General features: G+C 35.6%; 1 protein-coding gene across 4 annotated transcripts; it reads left to right on the top strand.

Moving 5' to 3' along the window:
- Positions 1–1,056: 1,056 nt before the first annotated feature.
- LOC125681797 (A disintegrin and metalloproteinase with thrombospondin motifs adt-2-like) lies at positions 1,057–22,111 on the top strand. 4 transcript variants are annotated; one of them, XM_048922023.2, is made up of 17 exons: positions 1,057–1,725; positions 6,028–6,215; positions 6,325–6,411; positions 6,547–6,664; positions 7,987–8,167; positions 12,119–12,197; positions 12,318–12,395; positions 12,531–12,682; positions 15,355–15,389; positions 15,517–15,622; positions 19,815–19,997; positions 20,215–20,374; positions 20,564–20,683; positions 20,800–20,851; positions 21,028–21,144; positions 21,519–21,665; positions 21,905–22,111. In XM_048922023.2, the coding sequence occupies exons 1-17, from the start codon at positions 1,596–1,598 to the stop codon at positions 22,090–22,092; spliced, it is 2,121 nt and encodes a 706-aa protein (XP_048777980.1). In that variant the 5' UTR covers positions 1,057–1,595; the 3' UTR covers positions 22,093–22,111. The 4 variants fall into 4 exon arrangements, with proteins under 4 accessions (XP_048777980.1, XP_048777979.1, XP_048777981.1 ...); XM_048922022.2 differs by having other exon boundaries at positions 6,547–6,679; XM_048922024.2 differs by lacking the exon at positions 21,519–21,665 and having other exon boundaries at positions 6,547–6,679.
- Positions 22,112–25,152: the final 3,041 nt, after the last annotated feature.

Below are 25,152 nucleotides of genomic sequence, written 5' to 3'. Positions count from 1 at the left end.
ACTATAACATTTTAATTTACCATAATAAATTGAGAGCTGTCCTTAATTTGCCCTATATTTCTTAAGTTGTCATTTATCATACCTAATTGTGAAATAAATTAATAAACTGAGAGCTGAACAGGTGCGTTTTTGGGGATCATGTGAAGAAATTGTCGATACTGACACAAGACGAGGGTGAAGCTCTGATGACATGTTCGTGATCAATTACAGCCCTGAAAAGATTCAGTGTATCTAGTTTTTATTGTCTTTTAATGTTTCAAAAACTTTTTCCACACAAAAGCCTCATGTATATTCATGAACAAGATATTAGTAACCCAAAAGATTTTTTTTTTTTTTGGTTACTAGTATTCACATGCAATTTACAAATTAATTTGCAAATGACAGAAGATGCTCCAAATAACAAAACACTACTCTGGTTATTTCGGTCTGGATTAGGTCTTATGTATTATTTAAATCGAGAATTACAATATTAACACAAAGCCGCAAACTCGCATGCTCTTTATTTTCTCTCTGCCCTGAAGTGCGTCTATAAGGACAAAAATTATAAACCTATGCATCAACAATCACTACAGTATCTTATATATACCGAAAAATGACTGGGTTTGCAACATTAAAAATATTTTAGTCACACAAATTGCAAATATTAATGAAAGATAATAGACACCGTTCTTTCAATTAATTAAGAAGATAGTTTTATCTCGGTGAATTTCTTTTTCTAAATTTCGATCTTTTACATACTATATCTTCCCTGATGCGTCTTGTAGTAAATAAACTAATAAACACCAAAGTCGTACATTTTAATCAGCATTGTAATGTCGCATTTGAACTACAAATGTATAGTCTTTTCATAGACCATACAAGATATTAGATCCTTTCTCTAAAAGCCGCATTTTACTGCTGATTACCACAACATGCTTGATCATGAATTCTTCGCCGAATTAGATCATTTTTACGAGAATACAGAACATGAGTAATTGTTGCACTATCAGTAATTTGTTTTGTTTATGTTTTGGTTTAATTTTGCTTATATAAATTAAGGAAGAATGAAGACCATACTTTTTTGACAATTTCTTAGCTTAAGGTGAAGTTTGTGTGCATTGTGTGGTATATATACAGTGCTTATTCAGGTACACACGCGCATACAAATCCCTTCCGGCCTCTCATCGCTTGTCATAGTGAGGACGGCTCTTTATCATTCGTCCAGTAAGACTCGGTAGACATGTCTTTTCTTCAGTCCAGCTGACAGCCTCGGTAGAAGGGATATGTAAGAACACGGATGGAGAGCACGCTAAACTCCGGGTCCAGCTCACCGTTACAAGTTGTGAAGAACGGTAAAAGAAACAGCCCCAATCGGAAGCGGGACTTTAGCCACAACAAAATCTGCGACTTTGTGTGCTGTTGAATTCCTGGTCCGATATCAAGGGACAGCTTTCCTTTTCACTGAATTAGTTCACAATTTGTGATTAAAAGCTTCTTGCCTCTTTCAGCTTCTAAAGACTAGGAACTTGCCAACATTCTATTCAATACGGCCTTAAAGACATCTAACTGTCATATAGAATTCTGATGATCTTGTGGAAACTGAGTTCTTGATATAAATGAAAAATATGTCTGTGATAGAACGAGAACTGTTTGCTTCAAGAAATCCAGTTTATATAGCATTATATTTTATTTTGACTATCCAATTCTCCGGAATATTAATATGTGCGGGACATTTAAACGAAAAAGGTATGTATTATATTTAAACTATGTAATATCTAGAAAATGTGCACTGTCTGAAATAGTCGCATATCATTAAAACAACTATAAAAAGAAACCATAAAAATGAAAAGAAAAAAAAAAAGATTCTGTGTGCCAGTGAAGTCATTGTACGGAATGTCTAGCGTAAGAAGGCGCTTGTTTGTCCGTAAATACATTATAATGGAATAAACCATCTTATGTACATATCGTGATAGATTTGTGCCAATTATGTCGCAAAAAGCGATGGCTACCGATCCAACGCGGCCATGCACACTAAGCCATAAGAGTCTTTACTAGATATAAAGTTAACATAAAACAAAGTTTTTACAATAGCTTCTTGCCTATACAAGGTTTTGGAGGAACAATCCAGCTGACCGGTGCCATTGTGTGTTGCACGTGTATTTGACTGTTCTCAGTATCACACGTGTATTTAAATGCATGTTCTATTTAAAGAATAAATGTGTTATGAGGATATATAAAATGGGGAATTTTTGGGATAAATCGAATATTCGATTTTGCAGAAATCACCCCCCCCTCCCCTGTTTAATTATTGTACACCCCTACCATACAAACATTCCATGTATTGCTTTTAATAACATTTGTAATACACAGGTTTTTATGACAAGTTGCTAGGTCAGTGTTTTTATTGAGAAATAAAGTACCTTGAAACAGCATAGGTTTATTACGGATAAAGCATAGGTAAATGTTAAAATTCGTAATCATCACTGCGAGATCAAAGAAGTGGTTTGCCATTTATCGTATCCACAATGAAATTCATTGACATTATGTATAATGGGATCGCTAGTACAGTTCTTGTGGTGATTAGGTAACAGATACCGTATTTCAGGTTAATTAATCAAAATAGAATTCCATGGTATGATTATTACCAGCTATTAGGTGTGACACTTGTGTTAATGACAAACTAAAACCATATAATTGACTCGGTGATGGTTCTTTGACTCACTGCAAAAAAGGGGGCATGATTCAATGAGGGTACAATATACACTGTACTGTAACGTTATCTTGAACACCATTTTTTGTTGTTTTCGGTTGTGAGAAAAACTGCGAAATCAAGTGATCAAATGAAGTGAGTATAACAAAGGACATAACAAAGTTCAAATGTACGTGAATTTACACAATAACTAACTATATTTTAAGCTAAGGTACGAAATTTGATGCCCACGAAAATTAATTAAACCACATGTACAGCGGAAGTACTGTTTTACCGCAGGACGACACGTGCCTTGTACCGGGGCAGAGTGGTACAGTTATATGTGTTACAACAGAGGAGATTGGGGCAATGATCACCATGATTCAAATCCGCGCATCCTCGACTGAACATATCTCGTCTAGCGCAAAATACAACTGCGCTTTCGTGTATTTAAATTACCACTTGTCATTAACTATACATGTACATTAACTTGTGTTCATCTGACATATGATCGTACAATAAATGCAAATAAGAGCAAGTCAAAATCGTTCTTGGTAAATTTGGATTTGATATTCGTGACGGTTTTCTGATTTCAAGAATTAACCAGAATGTACAGAAAAATGAAAGTGCATGCACTGAAATATTATCCGTCAACTGTTATTCAAACTAACTTGGTATAACTTGGTATTATTGACCTCAGTACTATCCAATACGCCGATTGAGTGCATTCACTGACAGACGACATACACCGTAGACCGGTAGTTCAGTGCGAGACAAAATTATGAATTATTTACAATTTTTCGTCAAGTGGAATTAAAACATCATTATTCGTTATCTTCGCCTTTCGTGCAACACCAGATCTCCGGCCTTGTTACTCACAAGTATAACTTTTCAACAGATGAGATTTTTTTTTCTTTTGACAAATTGCATTCACAATTTCTTGTTAATAAAAAAACCAAAATGCTCTTTAGTCGATGTTTATGGTGAAAAGTGCATGCAAAACAATGAAACAAAAAACTCCACGCCGTGTGTGTACAAAGGAGCCGAGCTGATAAGTCGTAAATGTTATGTAACAATGTCATATAACACGATATTATGTGTATTCTTAATTGATATATCCAATTCATTTGCACTAAACGATTTACATGCATAATTGCTATTGTTGTGTTGCGTAATATACGTTTATCTTGAAAACAAAAACACATTTCTATTCTGTATTAGAACCAGGAAATATGGCTTCTACGATTTAGATTTTGAAAGAAATGCTAATTTTCTAAAGGATAATTCTATGTACATGGCGACTTTAATGAAGCGACTAGCATCTTGTCAGGTGTGAATTCAGCCACAGTTGAATTTAAAAGTAATAAAAGTTTAAATATATCGTCACGAATATATTATAGTTTGTACTCCTGACTCCTCAAAATGCAAATCATATTAGAGCATCGATACAATAGCAGTGAAAAGTAGAAATTTTCATAATGCTTTCAACTTTTGAAAACAGATATACATAACTGTTTATGTAAATAATAAATGATGCTGATGAGAAACATTCGTACATTTTAACAAAAAAGATGCCCCTCAGTGTATTTACTCGTCTGTCAAACCTCGTAATTAATGACAAGGTCTTAAGTACTAGTCTCTTTTCCTGATTGTGGCAGATAATTAAAATCTTCTTACGAATTTTATATGCAAATATATTCAGATTATTGACACATTTTGAACCAAAACCCATATATTCCGATAATGAGACACAAATCTCGGCAGGTCTTTAGTACAGTTAATAAATCTTTTAGCGGTCGTGGAAGGTGTGAAAATGGTCAACATCGGTGGTTTATATGTTATGTTGAACATGACGGGTATACAGGGATACTGATTTATTGTATTCACGTAAAAATCACAATGTCCACTTTTCATTTAGATAAAGGAGGGGGTTATAAATTCAATTTATTATCAAGCCTGTGTAGTTTGTATTGAAGGATTGGGATATTTATATTTTCCCATTATAAGAGCGATCCACATAAAGGTCTGTTTGATTCTCCAGTTGTGGTCAGTTTTTCCGGATAGTCATGGCATGCTGACTGGCGGGGTCCGAAAAAGGAAACGTTGATTGATTTTGTTATATGATTTTACGATGTGCCATTTATGGTTGTACAGATAACGTTTCCGTAGTAGAAACATTGACAGCAGACTATATTCTTCTAACAGTGTACAGAAGATGGACAGAAGTGTACAAGCTATCTGGTAAATAGAAAATATTACATGAATGTTGAAGAGATACAGAGTGATTATTAACCCAGAAACCTAACTCTCATTTATAGTATCTGATAATTTACAATTTTTTTTTAAAACTTGATTCTTCTTTGCTACAATGAAAAGTGGTTCAAATTTCAGAACACTTAAATTTGATTGATAATTTGGTCGATACATAATTCTTGAATTCTTTATATATCAAAATCCAGGGAAAGTCAAGCAGCGATAATCTTTGTGAAATTAAAATCTTGCATTCGATATCAAACGGTTTTTTTTTTATCAATAGTTACAAACTTGATGCGGGTCAAAATAGTTTGATATTTATATAAAAGTACTCATAAAAGCAGATATGTTCAAATTTCTTTTTGTTTCGACATTAATGACTGTTGGTGTAATAAATATGTAATTATCCACGTTTGACTGAATCCCTTTATATGTGTTTCATTGAACGTATTTCACGGTAACGTCATCATGGGATACGCCCCCTACCACACATCAAAGTTACAGTGTCAAGAATCTTAACAACACTGACAAGGACCGAGGCTGTGAGGGTGAAGCGCGTCAAATAAACAACTACATCACATACCAGAATTGACAGTTTCGATGAAAATGATAACATTCGTATATTGAAGACCTCAAAGGTTGCGTAAATTTTTTAAATCAGTTGTCGTTAAAGAGGGGGACCAGAATCTCACAGTGTTATTAAAAGCGGAAGTTTCTCATAGGTACATGTATGTTAAAGCTATTCGTCTTTATATACTTACATAAAATATATTAGTGAGGTAAGGTTGTCTTCTTACACCTTACATAAATGTAGCGGGAAAACCTCAAACCTTTGCGTATCCGACAAATTGGAGAAGGTTAAACGATGTCACTTAGACAAATTATTTTCAAATTTTAATTTTGTGGTTAAGAAAAGGATTTAAATCAAAATGCCATATTTCGTTTTTCAAATATCAGAATATGTACAACAATTTTGTCTCGAATAACTAAAACACATTGATTTTAATTACGTCTGTAGAAACTGCAACAAAAAGTCTAACTTTCAATTGTTATACTACTGAGCAAACTGTTGAATTTATATCTTCCTTTCATTTTTTTTTTTGCAGAACAAACTTACACGTTAAATATACCATGGCACATAGGAAATCATCACCCTCGACACGTGCAATATACCGTGCACGGCATCCCAGAAATCCAAACATTAAGACTCAAAAGAAACGATAATATAAACCTTAATGTTCCGACCTGTGTCATAGATCAAGGCTTCACAATTTGTGAATACGGAAATGTTCAGGTGAGTGCTATGTTATATAGATGTTAAGGTAATGAAATATCATCTCGGTCTGGAAACGATTCAGCTTTGGTAGTATAACAATACACAATACAATGACTCTCTGTTTCAGGATATAGCTTTTTATCATACTACCGATAAACAGGGCGCGTTCTCCATTAGGTTAGACCCCACAACACCAAACACAAAGACACAACTGGTGAGGACTAAAGCAGCTTCATAAAGTCACGTCATTCTATCTTGAATATGTCAAGGACGTATTATAACCCCTGATGTTTTTTTTTGGGGTATATTGCATAAATAAAAAATACCAAGAAAATTCTGAATTTTGCAGGAAGGTGTTTTAGTGGCGGGTAAAGATGCGTTTGTCCTGGAGCCCAATGGTCCCCTAAGTCACAGCATCACCCCTGCACACAACCACCGAATCGTCAAGCGAAGCTCTTATGTCAACAGTAAGTACTTGGACAGTAAGTATTGCCTTTTATTTCCTTTTACACACTCTAAACAAAAGTACTGCATAGGTCAATTCGGGGCAACGATACCGGCGGAGATGAATGCTTAACGTTGTGTAATGAATTACGAACAGCTGATGATGCCTACATAATACACAGGAAGTAAATTGAATTTCATGTCGCTGGCGATGGGGTCGCGTTGTCACGGGGAGACAGGTATATATAACGGACAATCTCCTCACCTCCCACAAGTCCTCGTTAAAGCTACACTGGCCTAATAGAAACCTATAAAACATCACATGTGCGTATTTATGCCGTATAAATCTGTTCATTCTGTCACGAAAACTGTTTTCCTACCTTTTCACGGTGATATATGGACGGATGGACTATGTGCAAATATGTCTGGCCTGCAAATATCTCACCTTTAAAATGCTATACATGTCATACATGATGTGCGAATATCAGTTTGTACTCATAAGGATAAGGTGCCCAACACATAACATCCATTCATGTGATTTGTTTTAAGGAAAATTGACGCGCGATGAATATGTTTTGTATATAAAAGTGTAATCTGTGTGCGATGCTGCACCTTATTCAGCATTTTAGTGAAAATGCACAGAGTAACACTCATGATCTACAGACAGGCAGCCTACCACATTATTCCACAGAGCTGACCAGAAATAGGGGAAATTATTTAATTAGGTTGACACGGAATTAATTTTCCATTTCGAAAGGAAGTAGAAAACGATACTGTCTTGAAGTTGGTACAACTCAGGTAGTTTGTCAGCAATATTTTAAATCGTCAAAGTGGAACTAAAATGCGTCAGGTATTGTCGTCCCCATCCAGGATTGCTAATTACCATAGTTAGGTTGTCATTTAGCGGTCCTCGAGCAAGCAATGAGAGAAATACAAATTACACATTGTCTAACATAATTATGTCTTGTAGAACAAATGAGCAGAATTAAATGCAACTGACTGCAGAACTAAATCATATTTTCTCTACCTAGTGACATGAATATCCAAAATAGTGTGAATAAATCTGCAATTTTCAGAATCACGCTCTGTCTAACTTTGGTTCCGGACAAACAAAAAATAACATAGCTCTTACTTGACATAGAAAGTGTAACTCTAAGAAATATGGTGATTTCAAGAGAATCTTAAATACAGAATATTTGGTATGGTGATTTCAAGAGAATCTTAAATACAGAATATCTGACATAGAACTGAATAAAAATTTACCAAATATTCCTCTTGTCCATGAATTCTTTGTAAAATTGTACATGAGAGAGTTGAGTCACTTCCACTGAATTTTATTTTACAGATTGGCATGCATCGACGGGTCGGCATGAAATGTCTTACATGGACAGGAGAATGGTCCAATTAACAGACAGACACACATTCCAGGATTTCCAGGAAAACATGCTGCATGACGTCAACTATAGTACGAAGAGACCGTATGTTGTGGAGGTCCTTGTGCTCATTGATAACAGTTTATATCAAAAGTAAGTGTACAGTCTCACAGGCAATAAGTAAGTGTACAGACTCACAGGCAATAAGTAAGTGTACAGTTTAAAAGGCAATAAGTAAGTGTACAGACTCACAGGCAATACGTAAGTGTACAGTCTCACAGGCAATAAGTAAGTGTACAGTCTCACAGGCAATAAGTAAGTGTACAGTCTAACAGGCAATATGAAAGGGTACAGTCTCACGGACAAAATGTGTACAGTCACAGAAAAAAAGTAAGTGTACAGTCTCACAGACAATATGTTTACAGTCTCACAGACAATAAGTCTACATTCACACAGACAATAAGTGCACAGTCTCACATACAATAAGTGTACAGTCTCACAGATAATAAGTGTACAGTCTCACAGACAAAAAGTGTACAGTCTCACAGGCATTAGGTAAGGGTACAGTCTCACGAACAAAATATGTACAGTCTCACTGACAATAAGTGTACAGTCTCACATACAATAAGTGTACAGTCTCACAGACAATAAGTGTACAGTCTCACATACAATAAGTGTACAGTCTCACAGACAATAAGTGCACAGTCTCACAGACAATAAGTGTACAGTCTCACATACAATAAGTGTACAGTCTCACGGACAATAAGAATGGTACAGTCTATCACATAAGTGTACAGTCTCACGGACAATAAGAATGGTACAGTCTATCACATAAGTGTACAGTCTCACGGACAATAAGAATGGTACAGTCTATCACATAAGTGTACAGTCTCACGGACAATAAGAATGGTACAGTCTATCACATAAGTGTACAGTCTCACGGACAATAAGAATGGTACAGTCTATCACATAAGTGTACAGTCTCACGGACAATAAGAATGGTACAGTCTATCACTTAAGTGTACAGTCTCACGGACAATAAGAATGGTACAGTCTCACATACAATAAGTGTACAGTCTCACGGACAATAAGAATGGTACAGTCTATCACATAAGTGTACAGTCTCACAGACAATAAGAATGGTACAGTCTATCACATAAGTGTACAGTCTCACATACCATAAGTGTACAGTCTCACATACCATAAGTGTACAGTCTCACGGACAATAAGTGTACAGTCTCATGGACAATAAGAATGGTACAGTCTATCACATAAGTGTACATTCTCACGGACAATAAGAATGGTACAGTCTATCACATAAGTGTACAGTCTCACATACCATAAGTGTACAGTCTCACGGACAATAAGTGTACAGTCTCATGGACAATAAGAATGGTACAGTCTATCACATAAGTGTACAGTCTCACGGACAATAAGAATGGTACAGTCTCACGGACAATAAGAATGGTACAGTCTATCACACTTCAGGAAGTATGCCGGGGTGAAGCGTCGCAGTTTATACCTCATTTATTTTCAAAAATGAGATTTTTTTAAGTGTACAAGAAGTAAGTATACTGATTAGTCATTAGTGACGAAAATAAGCAGCGTAAATAATACCCAGAGACTACAGGTTAAACAATACCTAGAGACTACAGGTTAGACAATACCTAGAGACTACAGGTTAAAGAATACCTAGAGACTACAGGTTAAACAATACCTAGATACTACAGGTTAAACAATACCTAGAGACTACAGATTAAACAATACCCAGAGACTACAGATTAGACAATACCCAGAGACTACAGGTTAAACAATACCCAGAGACTACAGATTAAACAATACCCAGAGACTACAGATTAAACAATACCTAGAGACTACAGGTTAAACAATACCCAGAGACTACAGGTTAGACAATACCCAGAGACTACAGGTTAGACAATACCCAGAGACTACAGGTTAAACAATACCCAGAGACTACAGGTTAAACAATACCTAGAGACTACAGGTTAAACAATACCCAGAGACTACAGGTTAGACAATACCCAGAGACTACAGGTTAGACAATACCCAGAGACTACAGGTTAAACAATACCTAGAGACTACAGGTTAAACAATACCCAGAGACTACAGGTTAGACAATACCCAGAGACTACAGGTTAAACAATACCTAGAGACTACAGGTTAAACAATACCTAGAGACTACAGGTTAAACAATACCCAGAGACTACAGGTTAGACAATACCCAGAGACTACAGGTTAAACAATACCTAGAGACTACAGGTTAAACAATACCCAGAGACTACAGGTTAAACAATACCCAGAGACTACAGGTTAAACAATACCTAGAGACTACAGGTTAAACAATACCTAGAGACTACAGGTTAAACAATACCCAGATACTACAGGTTAAACAATACCCAGAGACTACAGGTTAAACAATACCCAGACACTACAGGTTAGACAATACCCAGAGACTACAGGTTAAACAATACCCAGAGACTACAGGTTAAACAATACCCAGAGACTACAGGTTAGACAATACCTAGAGACTACAGGTTAAACAATACCCAGAGACTACAGGTTAAACAATACCCAGAGACTACAGATTAAACAATACCCAGATACTACAGGTTAAACAATACCCAGAGACTACAGGTTAAACAATACCCAGACACTACAGGTTAGACAATACCCAGAGACTACAGGTTAAACAATACCTAGAGACTACAGGTTAAACAATACCCAGAGACTACAGGTTAAACAATACCCAGAGACTACAGGTTAAACAATACCCAGAGACTACAGGTTAAACAATACCTAGAGACTACAGGTTAAACAATACCCAGAGACTACAGGTTAAACAATACCCAGAGACTACAGGTTAAACAATACCTAGAGACTACAGGTTAAACAATACCCAGAGACTACAGGTTAAACAATACCCAGATACTACAGGTTAAACAATACCCAGATACTACAGGTTAAACAATACCCAGAGACTACAGGTTAGAGCGGAACATTCTGCGGAGGGATACCTCTTTACAATCCCCTCAATCTCACCTTTAGAAATTTTAAATTGAGTAAAATATTTGAAATAGACTGCATTAAGTGCAACAGCGATGTAAAGTCCGCATTTATAGTCTGGACTGAGGATAGCTCTTAAAATAATTCTATGCAATAGAAAATATTTAACTTATATATGTAGAAGCTTACATTTTCCTAAAAAAAATCATTTATAATTTAGATTCATTACGAAACGTTTAGTTACAGAATATATTTTTGGCGGATGGATTTTTTGTGTACATTCTTATGTCATATGTTAACTTAGCTTACTTCTTATCGAGAGATAAATAGCATCTCTAAAATTGTAAGCATTTTTTTTTACTTATTAACTCGTTAAAAAATTAATTCACATAAAAAGTAAAAAGTTCTGTTACATACTAGTTTTAGATAATAGTAAAAATTAGGGCTTAATTACGCTGTTAATGAATTCAGTGGTTAAAGTTTTAATAAAATATGTATTAGAAATAGTTATGATATATAGGTCCAGACAAATAAGATTTTGTGCCGGTAAAGTGCAGAAAGGTCATTATTTTTATCTCTATCCATTTTATCAGTGTTCAATGTCGCTTTTAAAACGTTTCCTTTTGCGCTTACAAATTATGCTAAAATATCAGTAATCTATTTACAGTATCAATATTGTCTTTAAGAATTAGATTAATTAAGTTTCATTTTACCTGCAGAATGATTGATTTGATTTGTCCCTAAGTCCCAAAATCTGGCATGGAATTCAAGATAGTAAATATTGACTTCCTTGTTCTTTAAATGATTCACCTATGATTAGTACACTATTCATTTGTAATTCATAACTGCATGTACCTCATGTACCATTCTATAGGCTTTGAGAAAGTAAACTGAACTGCCTACTTTCATTTTTAGTTAGTGTCATACTCTCTCTGATATGAACTCGCTAGCGCTTTTTAAATACCATATATACTCGCTAATGTTTGTAAAATTCTGAGCTTTGGATGTGTATTCGCTAATCTTGGCTAAATTCGGAGGTTTGGATGTGTATTTGCTAATATTTATTAAACTCTGTTTCAGATTCTACAAGAGGCACAGAGGAGATGAACAAGAAACAATGACAAAACTCAAATACTATTTCGCACATATAGTAAATGGGGTGAGTTTTGAGTACAAAAGTTCACCTAGTGAAAATCACTGCTCATTCTCTACGATAAGCATTAAACTCATTCGTACATGTAGCTGCATTTTCAGTCATCGTATTTTTGGTTTATTTCAGATGGATCTTCGATATTCATCAATCAACAATACTGGATTTACCATTTCTATCCGTCTGGCCGGTTTCTTCATAGCAAAGGTAAAACCTCTAGCCAACCTGCACAAAAATCAAGTCCCTTGTCGAGTATTTGTGTAACGTTAATTTATATCAAGTGTCAAAAAAGTGATGTGGAACCTGGGCGTTCAGTTGACAGGAATTATCATATGATTACAGAATACCAGCGATCTTCCTTTTGTGATGACATACAGACAGGGTGGCGATAGGCGGTCTAAGGTGGACGGCAGCTCCACGCTTCTGGGATTGACCAATTTCTTAAAGTCAAAGAAGGATTTGCCGCATCATGACCATGCCATGTTGTTTACAGAGTAAGTTAGAAAGGGGAAACGGCGATACACCATCCCTCAATCAATGATAAAGCACTTCTCCAAGATTCTCAAAATCCACATGTCGATCATACAATTGTGTGTTTTGACACATACATGTATATGCATGAAGTAGCTGAATTCGTCTTTTGTTTTTGAGTTTAAGAAGTCAGACAATGATACCAAATATCTTACGTCACATCACTTATGCAAAGTTCTTTCTTCATTTATTTCTTTCCCGAAGTTTTCGTGATATTAATTACAAGAGGTTCTGGACCACTAAGATTAGAAATGACATTAAATATTGTCAGATCCAATCGGATTTTGCAAATTGGAATTCAAATTTCCTGTGAAATATCACTTGTGTGGTTTATAATTACATGTATATAGTTTTTGAATATGTAAATTAAATTTCAATCAAACACCGCACTCATTAAGGGAGTAGTACATGTATATGTTCTAATATTTTGTCACCTGCAATTCAAATGGCTGAAAACACTATATTGAAATGCTACGTAAAGCATTGTGACGTCATTAAGATTTGAAGGTTTGTTAAAATTCATGATAAAACATAATTAAAACTGATGCAATAAAGTTAAGGAAATAAGCAGTTTAAAGAACAAATAAATAAAAATGATAAAAAAACAAAACTAAATCAATAAAAAAGAAGTTCTATTACAACAACAAAAAAATATTTTTGTTATTTCGTTGTAATAGAACATCTTTTTATTTTACTTATTTGGTTTTTTTTTTATACCAATATGTATGTACATTGTAACCCAATAACACATTTTCTATTTCGATAGTGCTATATTGTTAAGTTTTAAAATGTTTAATTTAACTAAATACTATATAATTTTCGATAATTTTGAGGCCGATACGATGCATCATATAGCTTAAGCTACCTGAGTAGTACAGTATAATATAGTAACAAGGCCCTGCAGGCGCCAGTATCTGAAGATTATTCTGTAACTTTCCAACCTTTCAATGCTGCTGACAGCTGGGCGAAAATTGCAACAGAGAGAAAATTATGAAATTGTGGATCTTAATTACTATGCAAATTATGCTCCCGAGTTCAAAAGATGACGACCAGGTACAAAATAGCAGCAATGTTACGGTATATCAATTTCATAAATTGTTTTATTGTGGTTCAATTTGCATGAAAGTGTGGACTCTATTTACATATAGAAGTACTCATTACCACGTGATTTATCGTCGGTATACATTCTTTAGTGCTATAGTTAGAAAACAAAACTATTGATTCATATGCATTGTCAGTAGTTCCACGGAGGTGCTATTTTGATATCAATGAAGGGGGTTCTCGGCTCGAATGAAAGGGTCATTAGTTCTCCGTATATTTGTCCACTGAAGTGCATATAGCGTCGTTTGTGTATACATATGAAAGCATCTATCATCTGTGTCACTTCAGTATATGTAACACCCACTAAGCTGCAGTATTCCTTGCCTGTCAATTCTAGCGAATGGAATACACTAAAAGGAGAGGTCATATTCAAATATATGTACATGTATGTCACAGTACGCCGTTTTGAATTCATTGTTGGTCAAATTATCTTTTAGTTCAAACTGCATGGCATTCATCAGAATGTAATAAATGATATATTTATTCTTTTCACATGTAAACCAATCTATCAGAATTGTACATATCTAATAGTTTGATCCGAGGCATGTGCTGTAAAACAAGACGCTCTTATCCAACATTACATTTACGCGAGACATTTTCCTCTGCTTTAGGTACAAATGAATATCTGCTGTCTTTGGACACCTACACTGTAATTGTGCCTTCTGCTAAACCTACGAAAGAAATTTTCAAATATCTATTTTGGAAGGATACTTCCATGTTAGTTTGACAAGACTCAAATTATGATTCTTAAAAAAAGATTATGTGAAGTCAAGTAAACAACGTCCGACCTTTACTGCAGACCCACGACCGGGGAAAATAAAATCTTCACCACGAATGCATCTTTCAATATTATTTTGGTAAATAACCTTGCTCTTCGGAGAATTACAAAAAAATATTATAACCTGTATTGACCTCAAAAGGGGCCTCCTTTTCCATTGTTTGAACAAACAGGGATCTACACAGCACGAGAACTCTGGCATATTATGACATGACATGTCATACAATTTTAATATCTAACAAGTTTTTAAAATTCCCTAGCTATTCCTGTAAGGATCTAGACTCATATTGTGTTCCCATCTTGTTTTTAATTATCTTACTTTCGAGGGATGTGAAAATGAATCCTCAGAAATTCGGTATCAGTGCTCCATCATGTAACCAGAATATTCCGTAGCAGTGGCAGATATTCTATAGCAGTGTTATATTTTGTAGCAGTATTACAAAATATAACACTCTGTAGCAGTGCTATATAATGTAACAGTGTTATTTTTGTAACATTGTTCTATTCTTCAGCAGTGCTATATTCTGTATAAACCCCCCCCCCCCCCAATTATGGATACTTGAGTAGTATCAGGGGCAGATTCAGAAATTTTCGAAGGGGTGTGAAATATCATTGTAGGTGGTAATTTTTCAACTTCAAATTCACCCTTGTAGGATCTTCCATGCAAATGGTAAGTGCAATTTCTCTCTGGGTCCAGTACCCCAATCTATCATGATCAAATTATAAAAATACTGGATATTTGTTTTTTTTACGTAGATATGACGCCACCAATGGCCGGGGATATATTTTAGGTATGTACACGAAATTATTGGGACAAACTTCTGAATATTGATTTATTTAGAAAATCATAAAAAGCTGACAAACTTAAAGTTTTTTTTCCTATATGGGGTGTTGAAATGTATTTCATGTTTGATGTAGGAACGAGTTACTTAAGCGGAATTTGTACAGCTATGAGTACGTCTGTCATTGTGGACCATGGCTCTTATAACTCGGCTGGAATTGCTGCTCATGAGTTAGGACACAAGTAAGTAGCATAGTCCTCACTAGATCATATACCTCAACCATAGCCAGCATTCCATTAAATACCTCATTCAATCCTACACCTCATTCAATCCTACACCTCAGTCAATCATACACCTCAATCATACACCTCATTCAATCATACACCTCATTCAATCATGCACCTCATTCAATCATAAACCTCATTCAATCATACATCTCATTCAATCATTCACCTCATTCAATCATATGCCTCATTCAATCATACACCTCATTCAATCATACACCTCATTCAATTATACACCTCATTCAATCATACACCTCAACCATACACCTCATTCAATCATACATCTCATTCAATTATACACCTCATTCAATCATGCACCTCATTCAATCATAAATCTCATTCAATCATACATCTCATTCAATCATTCACCTCATTCAATCATACGCCTCATTCAATCATACACCTCATTCAATCATACACCTCATTCAATCATACGCCTCATTCAATCATACACCTCATTCAATCATACACCTCAACCATAGCCATCATTCCATTAAATATCTCATTCAATCCTACACCTCATTCTATCCTACACCTCAATCCTACACCTCATTCAATCCTACACCTCATTCAATCATACACCTCAGTCAATCATACACCTCATTCAATCATAAACCTCATTCAATCATAAACCTCATTCAATCATACATCTCATTCAATCATTCACCTCATTCAATCATATGCCTCATTCAATCCTACACCTCATTCAATCATACGCCTCATTCAATCATACACCTCATTCAATCATACACCTCAACCATAGCCATCATTCCATTAAATATCTCATTCAATCCTACACCTCATTCAATCCTACACCTCAATCCTACACCTCATTCAATCCTACACCTCATTCAATCCTACACCTCAGTCAATCATACACCTCAATCATACACCTCATTCAATCATACACCTCATTCAATCATGCACCTCATTCAATCATAAACCTCATTCAATCATACATCTCATTCAATCATTCACCTCATTCAATCATATGCCTCATTCAATCATACACCTCATTCAATCATACACCTCATTCAATTAAACACCTCATTCAATCATACACCTCAACCATACACCTCATTCAATCATACATCTCATTCAATTATACACCTCATTCAATCATGCACCTCATTCAATCATAAACCTCATTCAATCATACATCTCATTCAATCATTCACCTCATTCAATCATACGCCTCATTCAATCATACACCTCATTCAATCATACGCCTCATTCAATCATACACCTCATTCAATCATATGCCTCATTCAATCATACACCTCATTCAATCATACACCTCAACCATAGCCATCATTCCATTAAATATATCATTCAATCCTACACCTCATTCAATCCTACACCTCAATCCTACACCTCATTCAATCCTACACCTCATTCAATGATACACCTCATTCAATCCTACACCTCATTCAATCATACACCTCAATCATACACCTCATTCAATCATACAACTCATTCAATCATAAACCTCATTCAATCATTCACCTCATTCAATCATACACCTCATTCAATCATACACCTCATTCAATCATACACCTCATTCAATCATACACCTCAACCATAGCCATCATTCCATTAAATATCTCATTCAATCCTACACCGCATTCAATCCTACACCTCATTCAATCCTACACCTCATTCAATCATACATCTCATTCAATCATAAACCTAATTCAATCATACATCTCATTCAATCATATGCCTCATTCATTCATACGCCTCATTCAATCCTACACCTCATTCAATCCTACATCTCATTCAATCCTACACCTCATTCAATCTTACACCTCATTCAATCCTACACCTCATTCAATCTTACACTTCATTCAACCATACACCTCATTCAACCATATGCCTCATTCAATCATACACCTCATTCAATCATATGCCTCATTCAATCATACACCTCATTCAATCATACACCTCATTCAATTATACACCTCATTCAATCATACACCTCATTCAATCATACACCTTAGTACACATTGCCTTCAGTAGATCAGTATTATACTAAGTGAATGCTATATTATACTTAGTTAGACAATAGAGATTCCTTTGTTTTCACTAGATCAGCTATACGTACAATGTAGCTATCACAAGGAAACTAGTCTCAATAGATCGCCATATGTAGCTATCACTATAAAAACAGACCTTACTAGATCAGCTGTACGTAGCTATCACTATAAAAACAGACCTTACTAGATCAGTTGTACGTAGCTATCACTATATAAAGACCTTACTAGATCAGCTGTATGTAGCTATCAGTATAAAAACAGACCTTACTAGTTCAGCTGTACGTAGCTATCACTATATAAAGATCTGACTAGATCAGCTGTACGTAGCTATCAGTATAAAAACAGATCTTACTAGATCAGCTGTACGTAGCTATCACTATAAAAACAGACCTTACTAAATCAGCTGTACGTGGCTATCACTATAAAAACAGACCTGACTAGATAAGCTGTACGTAGCTATCACTATATAAAGATCTTACTAGATCAGCTGTACGTAGCTATCACTATAAAAACAGACCTTACTAAATCAGCTGTACGTGGCTATCACTATAAAAACAGATCTGACTAGATCAGCTGTACGTAGCTTTCACTATATAAAGATCTTACTAAATCAGCTGTACGAGGCTATCACTATAAAAACAGACCTTACTAGTTCAGATGTACGTAGCTATCGGTATAAAAAACAGATTTGACTAGATCAGCTGTACGTAGCTACAGTGTATTACTAAAGTAAAAAATTAAACTCAACAATATGTTGTCAATAATAATGCTTTGAACGTTCAATACATATATACATATATAACCTCATAAAAGATGTCACAAAAAGGCTTGGTTTGCATGGAAAATAATTCAAAGCATAAAAATCTCTACCCCTTTTATCTTACAAAATATAGATATATAAAGGGATAAATGTCTATAGGGTGCTTTATTTCTGTGGGGTGATTAAACAGCGGATTCATGGGGGATACATGTAATTTCAAATTTCCCTATCCCTCCATTATCTATATACATCCTTATTACAATCTAGTCATTATTTCCTTAAATAACAGCTCTTTCTACATTAACGAGGACAGTCAATAAAGGACAATACTTAACGGTAACTATATAACTTGCATTGTTTTCAATGACTTGTTAGAAATTAAAATTACACGTTCAGAGAAAGCTTTTATAGTCATTTCTTCTGAGATAGAAAAATATGCCAGGTAAAAACAGATCTGTAACTTGACAAGTACTGAAACATGACATGTTGACAAAGCTGCATTTTAACACTTCTTGATTTCAAAAAAGAAATTTTATTTGGCGACTTGAATTTTCATCTGTAATTTGCATGCTAAGTACGCTGCCGACCTGTAACAGACGAAGCTTAAACGAGATGTAAATTAAATACGGTGTGTTCGTCCGATTTCTCTGAACGTATGACAGTATGCCATTAATTCCCGTATCATGAAAAACTAAGATTTCATAACGAACTTTGTACTGTTTGCCATTGTGTACTGCAATATGAACCAGATACTTTCATATTTAAATACTATAACTTCTTTAACATCATTTGAGAATGAATTTTATCCCATAGTTATATAACAATATGTCATCATCACCTGCAAGTGCTGAAGGCTAATGACAAATTATAGGTGTTTCAACAGTCTCGTTTTAAGACAACATTTCGCAAATTCTATTACTGTTATAATGATCTAATTTGTAAATACAATTTACCATGGGATCGAATACTGTCTGATATGTTTCCATTGTTAGACCGTTCTTTACACCCTGATTTTGACTGCGGGTTACTCCGTATACCTTATCAAGATATGGAGCTCATGGCTGTGTTGCGACTGAACAGCAGATGATGCATACTAGTCCTAGGCACCTGATCTCAACTCTTGTATGTTCAGGGGTCTGTGTTTGCCCTAATCTTAATTTTGTATTCTTCATATTAGGATTTATGAGATTACTCGCTGTTCGTTATCCTTACTTTTGCGTTATATCGTGGTTAAAAAAGAAAAGCATATAGGAGTGACGTCAGGCTATGTTTTAGCATTGATAGTACGGTATGTGTTCATTAGAGGATGTGGACCATTCACACAGGCTACAACAATTCTTTTTGTTTTTATCAGTCTTGGTGTTATTTACCATGACGGTGATGACAATACTGTATCTAGACACTGTCCACGAGAGTTGAACTACATTATGGCGCCATCTTCTGCAATTATAAACTCCAAAACCAAGGAATACAGTTTTAAATTTTCCGATTGCTCCATAGCTCAAATGGAGGATCATGTTAATTTATTGACACAAAGGTAAGCGGTTTGAACACATAAATATTGTATAATTATTCCTTATTTTACCCAAGTACTTGATTTCGTGAAATGACTCGTAAACATCAAATCACATGTCATGATCCCTCAGCAAAGTTACAGGAGAATCTGTACTGTTTTGGAATTTTTATTTTATTTTTACAAATTGCTGCATCAGTGCATGGTATTCTCAAGGAAAAGATATTTTGATTTGTTTCAGGGCTCGAATATTCCGAAGAAAAGGGAACTGCTTGGCCGACGACGCGGGTCCATCTTACGCTACGATGGTAGTGAAGCCTTACCTCAGTATCCCTCCAGGACAGCTAGAGGATGTCCACACTCAGTGCAGACAACTATACGGAAACGCATCATTTATGTGTGTAAGTAATCATGTCTACCTCGGATAAAACTGGAACGAGTTAACTTTAATCTCAGAGCCACTGTTTTGCTACATGTTACTTTCGTAAGTCTGTCTCAATGTTATTGGTCCAGAGTTATTGAAGTATATAAACATCTATTATGCACCATGTTATAGCAAATTACATGTATGATTTCGAATTCCTCAACAGCCACCTGCCACCACAGATGAAATGTGCTACAAAATGTACTGTTTTGATCCTGGACGGAAGATGTGTATTACTGGAAGTGAGCAAAGAGCCGCCATGGGTACTTCTTGTGGTGACAAGAAGGTAAATGAAAATAGAAATGCCTCAATTTCGTTACTATTAAACAACATCGATTTGAAATATATTTATACTTTCATCTTGTTTGTTTTCATATTATACTCACCTCTTTTGTCTTGTAGTGGTGTAAGCTTGGAAAATGCGTCCGCGATGAAAAAGCGCCTACCGTGCCAGGTAACGAGAATACTGATTGGTTATTTCACGATAACGATCATTCTGATTAGTTAGCTATTGTCCAAACAGCTAACAGTTGGATATTAAGAATTAGTCTCAGCGCAGGCATACAGTTTTAAAGAATTCTCATTTCTTAATTTTCTTTTGCTTCATGGCATTTCTTTTCGATGTTTTAGATAACTGTCCATTCCCTGACGTTCCGCCTCCGCGGGCGTCGTGTAAGGAAGACGCTTCTCCCATGCAATGTCAGGATCCTATATTCTATAAAAGATGCTGCCAATCATGTAATCGAAGTAAGCATAACGGGGCACTGTCTGTACTCGCATTTGTATCATAATACGGGATATAGGTGTAATCACTACATAGAAGAAGTTTTCGCTCGCTTATTACTTTGGAATTTTATTTTCATTTTGATGGGCATACTATTCATATAGTTGCGTACAATCTTAAAATTTGAATACTCGGTATGAATTTCCCCATAATGCTCTGACTAGGTATATAAAACAGCTTACTACAATATATTTGCTTGGGCCCATAGCTGTTCATTAGTCAAAATGACGCCAGAATTTACACTTGCTTTTCAGAACTTGGCACACAGACCGCCATTATACAATGCTTGGCCTGATATTGCATGGCTGATACTATATATGCGCTCTCGTTCTTTCAGATTTTACTGAGGAGGACTTTTGCAGAGACTCTAAAATTTTAATAAATGGGTTTAAATGCGACCAATTTATTGCAAAATATACACAAGAGATATGCAATTATGACCCTAATGTCAAGAACTTTTGCTGTGCCAGCTGTAAAAAGTCCAGTGAGTATACATGGATTAAGTAAACATTTTTTGTGTGTTCATGTTTTAACAACCAAAGCTTGCGCTTGAGGAAGTGTAACGGCAATACATTACTCGACTACCAAGTGCTTTGTACACATCATTCATGATTCCACTGATGAAATATCATTTGATACCATCCATTCTGACATCTAAATGTTGATGATATTTTGGAAGAGAATTTAAAACAAGGTTTAAACAAATTCTATTCCTCCTTCCAGTTTCTTTTGCTCCTACGCCGCCCACGCCTACCAGGACGGTGCCTATGAACTGCCAAGACAATCTGTTTGTTAGAATAAACAGTCTGCCCTGTGAAGCGTTTGTAGCGAAGACCGGTTTGTGTGACCGACCTATTGTACAACAACACTGCTGCGGAAGCTGCCAGTCATGGAATGATTTAAAGAAATAAATTATATAACCCGGACAAATTATTATTGCTTTTTCTATTTTAAAGTTACGCTCCGATTTGTGTGTTTTATTTTTATCCTAACAACAATTTAAGATCAAACAACCAAGTTCATTCAGCATTACTCTTCACAATTCCATAGTCCATTCCCTGTGTTCATTGTGTTTTTGAGGTGTGATACTCTTTTTCAAGAAATAATGACATATATACAACTGTACTTTTCATTTCAGATACTCTGGTTTACAAGTCATGCAAATTGATACATTTGGACAACGTGACTTCTTGAAAATAGATAAACTTAGAAACTTGCAGCGATATTATAATATAATTTGTTTATTCGAAGTTGATATGATATTTTCTAGTAACAATGATTACGTTCTTGTGTTTTACATCCCTTCAAGAATGTTCCACACATGTTGTGACGTGACCAAATTGTAGGTGAAGATCATTGCTTGGCGCTCAGGGTTGTAGTAACGGGGTGTTCATCATCAAGCCATGCCTACAATGACACGGATCCTCAGTTATAAAATCTCATAAGACGCAAAGGACCAGTCACTACCTCTTCTAGCGGCCAAAGTTTAAACCAACGCCTTACCGGTCACGAGGTGAACATTATAACCACTGGGCCACCAGTGACGAAGTCCACGAAGGATCTCTCCGGAACGCATAGATGTTGATATCAGTGACATTCCATCCGGTCATTTTGAAATGTAATTTCTTCTCTCGCCCCCGATAAAATTTGTCGATCATGTTACGATTTCGAAGATTAAGATTTGAACTTGATACGGATTCTCGAAATTCAAACATAGATGTTTTCTGGTTCCGACTGTGAATTTTCACGTTTCTTTAACTATCATTTTAAATATCAAAATACATGTACAGTGCAGATGGACTATTTGCATTATACATATTAAATCAGAAATTCACACACAAATGATTCATGTGAGTCGTATTTAGATAGTTTACTATAGGGGTTTCCGTAAATTACTGTAGAATTTTATTCATTTATGAGGAAATAAAGTTTAATAGCATGAAGTTTACTACAAGAGCATTGTTCCCCTATGGGACTTTGAACAAGAGTCACAACTCTCAACAGAGCATGCCCATATTTCCTCTTAATATATTATATAAATTGCAATTGAACTCATTCTGTGTAAATGGGTTTTTAAACTTCAATCGACATTTCAAGTGCATTATTGCATTGTTATGAATTTGAATTTGTAAATCCCGAAAAGAAAGATTTCCCGTATAATCCACTGCGAAACTTTGAACCATTCTTCGATACACGGAAGCTTCCTTATAGTTTTTTTTTTTCAAATCATTTAATGAAGTGTAAAAATCAGAGTCGTTAAAAGTTGCCTTGGCACTTTTAAGGACTCTGATTTTTACACTTCATCACATGATTTGGAAAAAACTATAAGGAGAAGTTTCCATGTGTGTTTTGGCTTCTCTTAACCAATGCATTTTTAAACACCACCTATTACAATATAAACAAGAGGCCAATGGGCCACATCGCTCACCTGCGTCACCTTGGCCCATATCTAAAGTTTTTCCCTATATATTTGCATGTAAATCTTCGGTCCCTATTGTGGTCCCAACCCACCCCCGGGGGCCATGATTTTTACAAACTTGAATCTGCATTATGTCAGGAAACTTTCATATAAATTTCTTTGGCCCAGTGGTTCTTGAGAAGAAGATTTTGAAAGATTTTCTCTATATATTAGTATGTAAAATTTTGATCTCCTATTGTGGCCCCATCCTATCCCTGGGGACCATGATTTGAATAAACTTAAATCTGTACTATGCCAGGACGCTTTCATGTAAATTTCTCCTTTCCTGGCCCTGTGGTTCTTGAGATTGATTGATTGATTGTATCTTGAGAAGATTTTCCCTATATATTTGCATGTATAAAACTTTGATCTCCTATTGTAGCCACAACCTACCCCCCCCCCCCTCCCTAGTTTCCATGTAAAACTCAGCTCTTCTGGCCCATCTGTTCTTATGAAGAAGATTTTTTCTATTCATTCCCAAGAAAAAAACTTTGATCCCCTATTGTGGCCCCAACCTACACCCGGGGGGGGGGGGGGGGGGGCATGATTTGAACAAACTTAAATCTGCACTATGTCAGAAAGCTTTCCTGTAAATCTCAGCTCTTCTGGTCCAGTAGTTCTTGAGAAGGAAGATTTTCCCTATACATTTCTATGTAAGACTTTGATCCCCTATTGTGGCCCCTTCCTATCCCCAGGGGCCATGATTTGAACAAAGTCAAATCTGCACTGTGTCAGGAAGCTTTCATGAAAGGTGAAGATAACGAACACTGATCAATCTTATAATTCCTATAATGTAAAACTTATACGGTACCAATTTTGATGCACCAGACGCGGGAAGAAAAAATCTCTTGCTGTGGCCTTCAATTCGTCATATAGATATATCGACGATGTATTATTTATTAACAACAATAATTTTCATTCATATCTCGATTTAAAATATCCCAGTGAACTCGAAATAAAAGACACCACAGAGTCGTCCACTTTTGCTTCATACTTAGATATTTTATTGAAAGTAGATATTAACGGCAAACTATCACCTCAACTTTATCACAAACGGGATGATTTAAACTTCTCCATTGTCAACTCCCCATATTCATGTAGCAATATTCCATTTTCACCTGCATATGGTGTTTACATCTCTCAACTGATTCGATACGCAAGAGCTTGTTCTGTGCATGGTCAGTTTTTAAATCGAAGCAGGCAACTGACAAACAAGAAGTTTCTGAATAATTTCTGCTTCCTATGAATATAAAAACAGGTCAGTAACAAAAGGAGCACAATTCGCACCCATAGAGATTCCAACAGAATGTAGGAAGACCTGATCAACACATACCACGAAGATATTGTCAACTCCAGCATATTTTTTATTTCAACTTCAGATTACTTGTGCTTGGAATCGGAGTGGCGTTTAACAAAGTAATTTTTTGGATGACTGGTCAATATTTGCGTTTTCCATTTTTGTTGTAGAAGCAACTGTCTATGATGCCAAAAAGTTCATGTAAATTTCAGCTCC

This window comes from Ostrea edulis, chromosome 2, assembly GCF_947568905.1.
Source record: "Ostrea edulis chromosome 2, xbOstEdul1.1, whole genome shotgun sequence".
Classification (NCBI taxonomy): Eukaryota; Metazoa; Mollusca; class Bivalvia; order Ostreida; family Ostreidae; genus Ostrea; species Ostrea edulis.
Note: the sequence above shows the minus strand (reverse complement) of the source record. Positions and strands in the feature narration are given on the sequence as shown.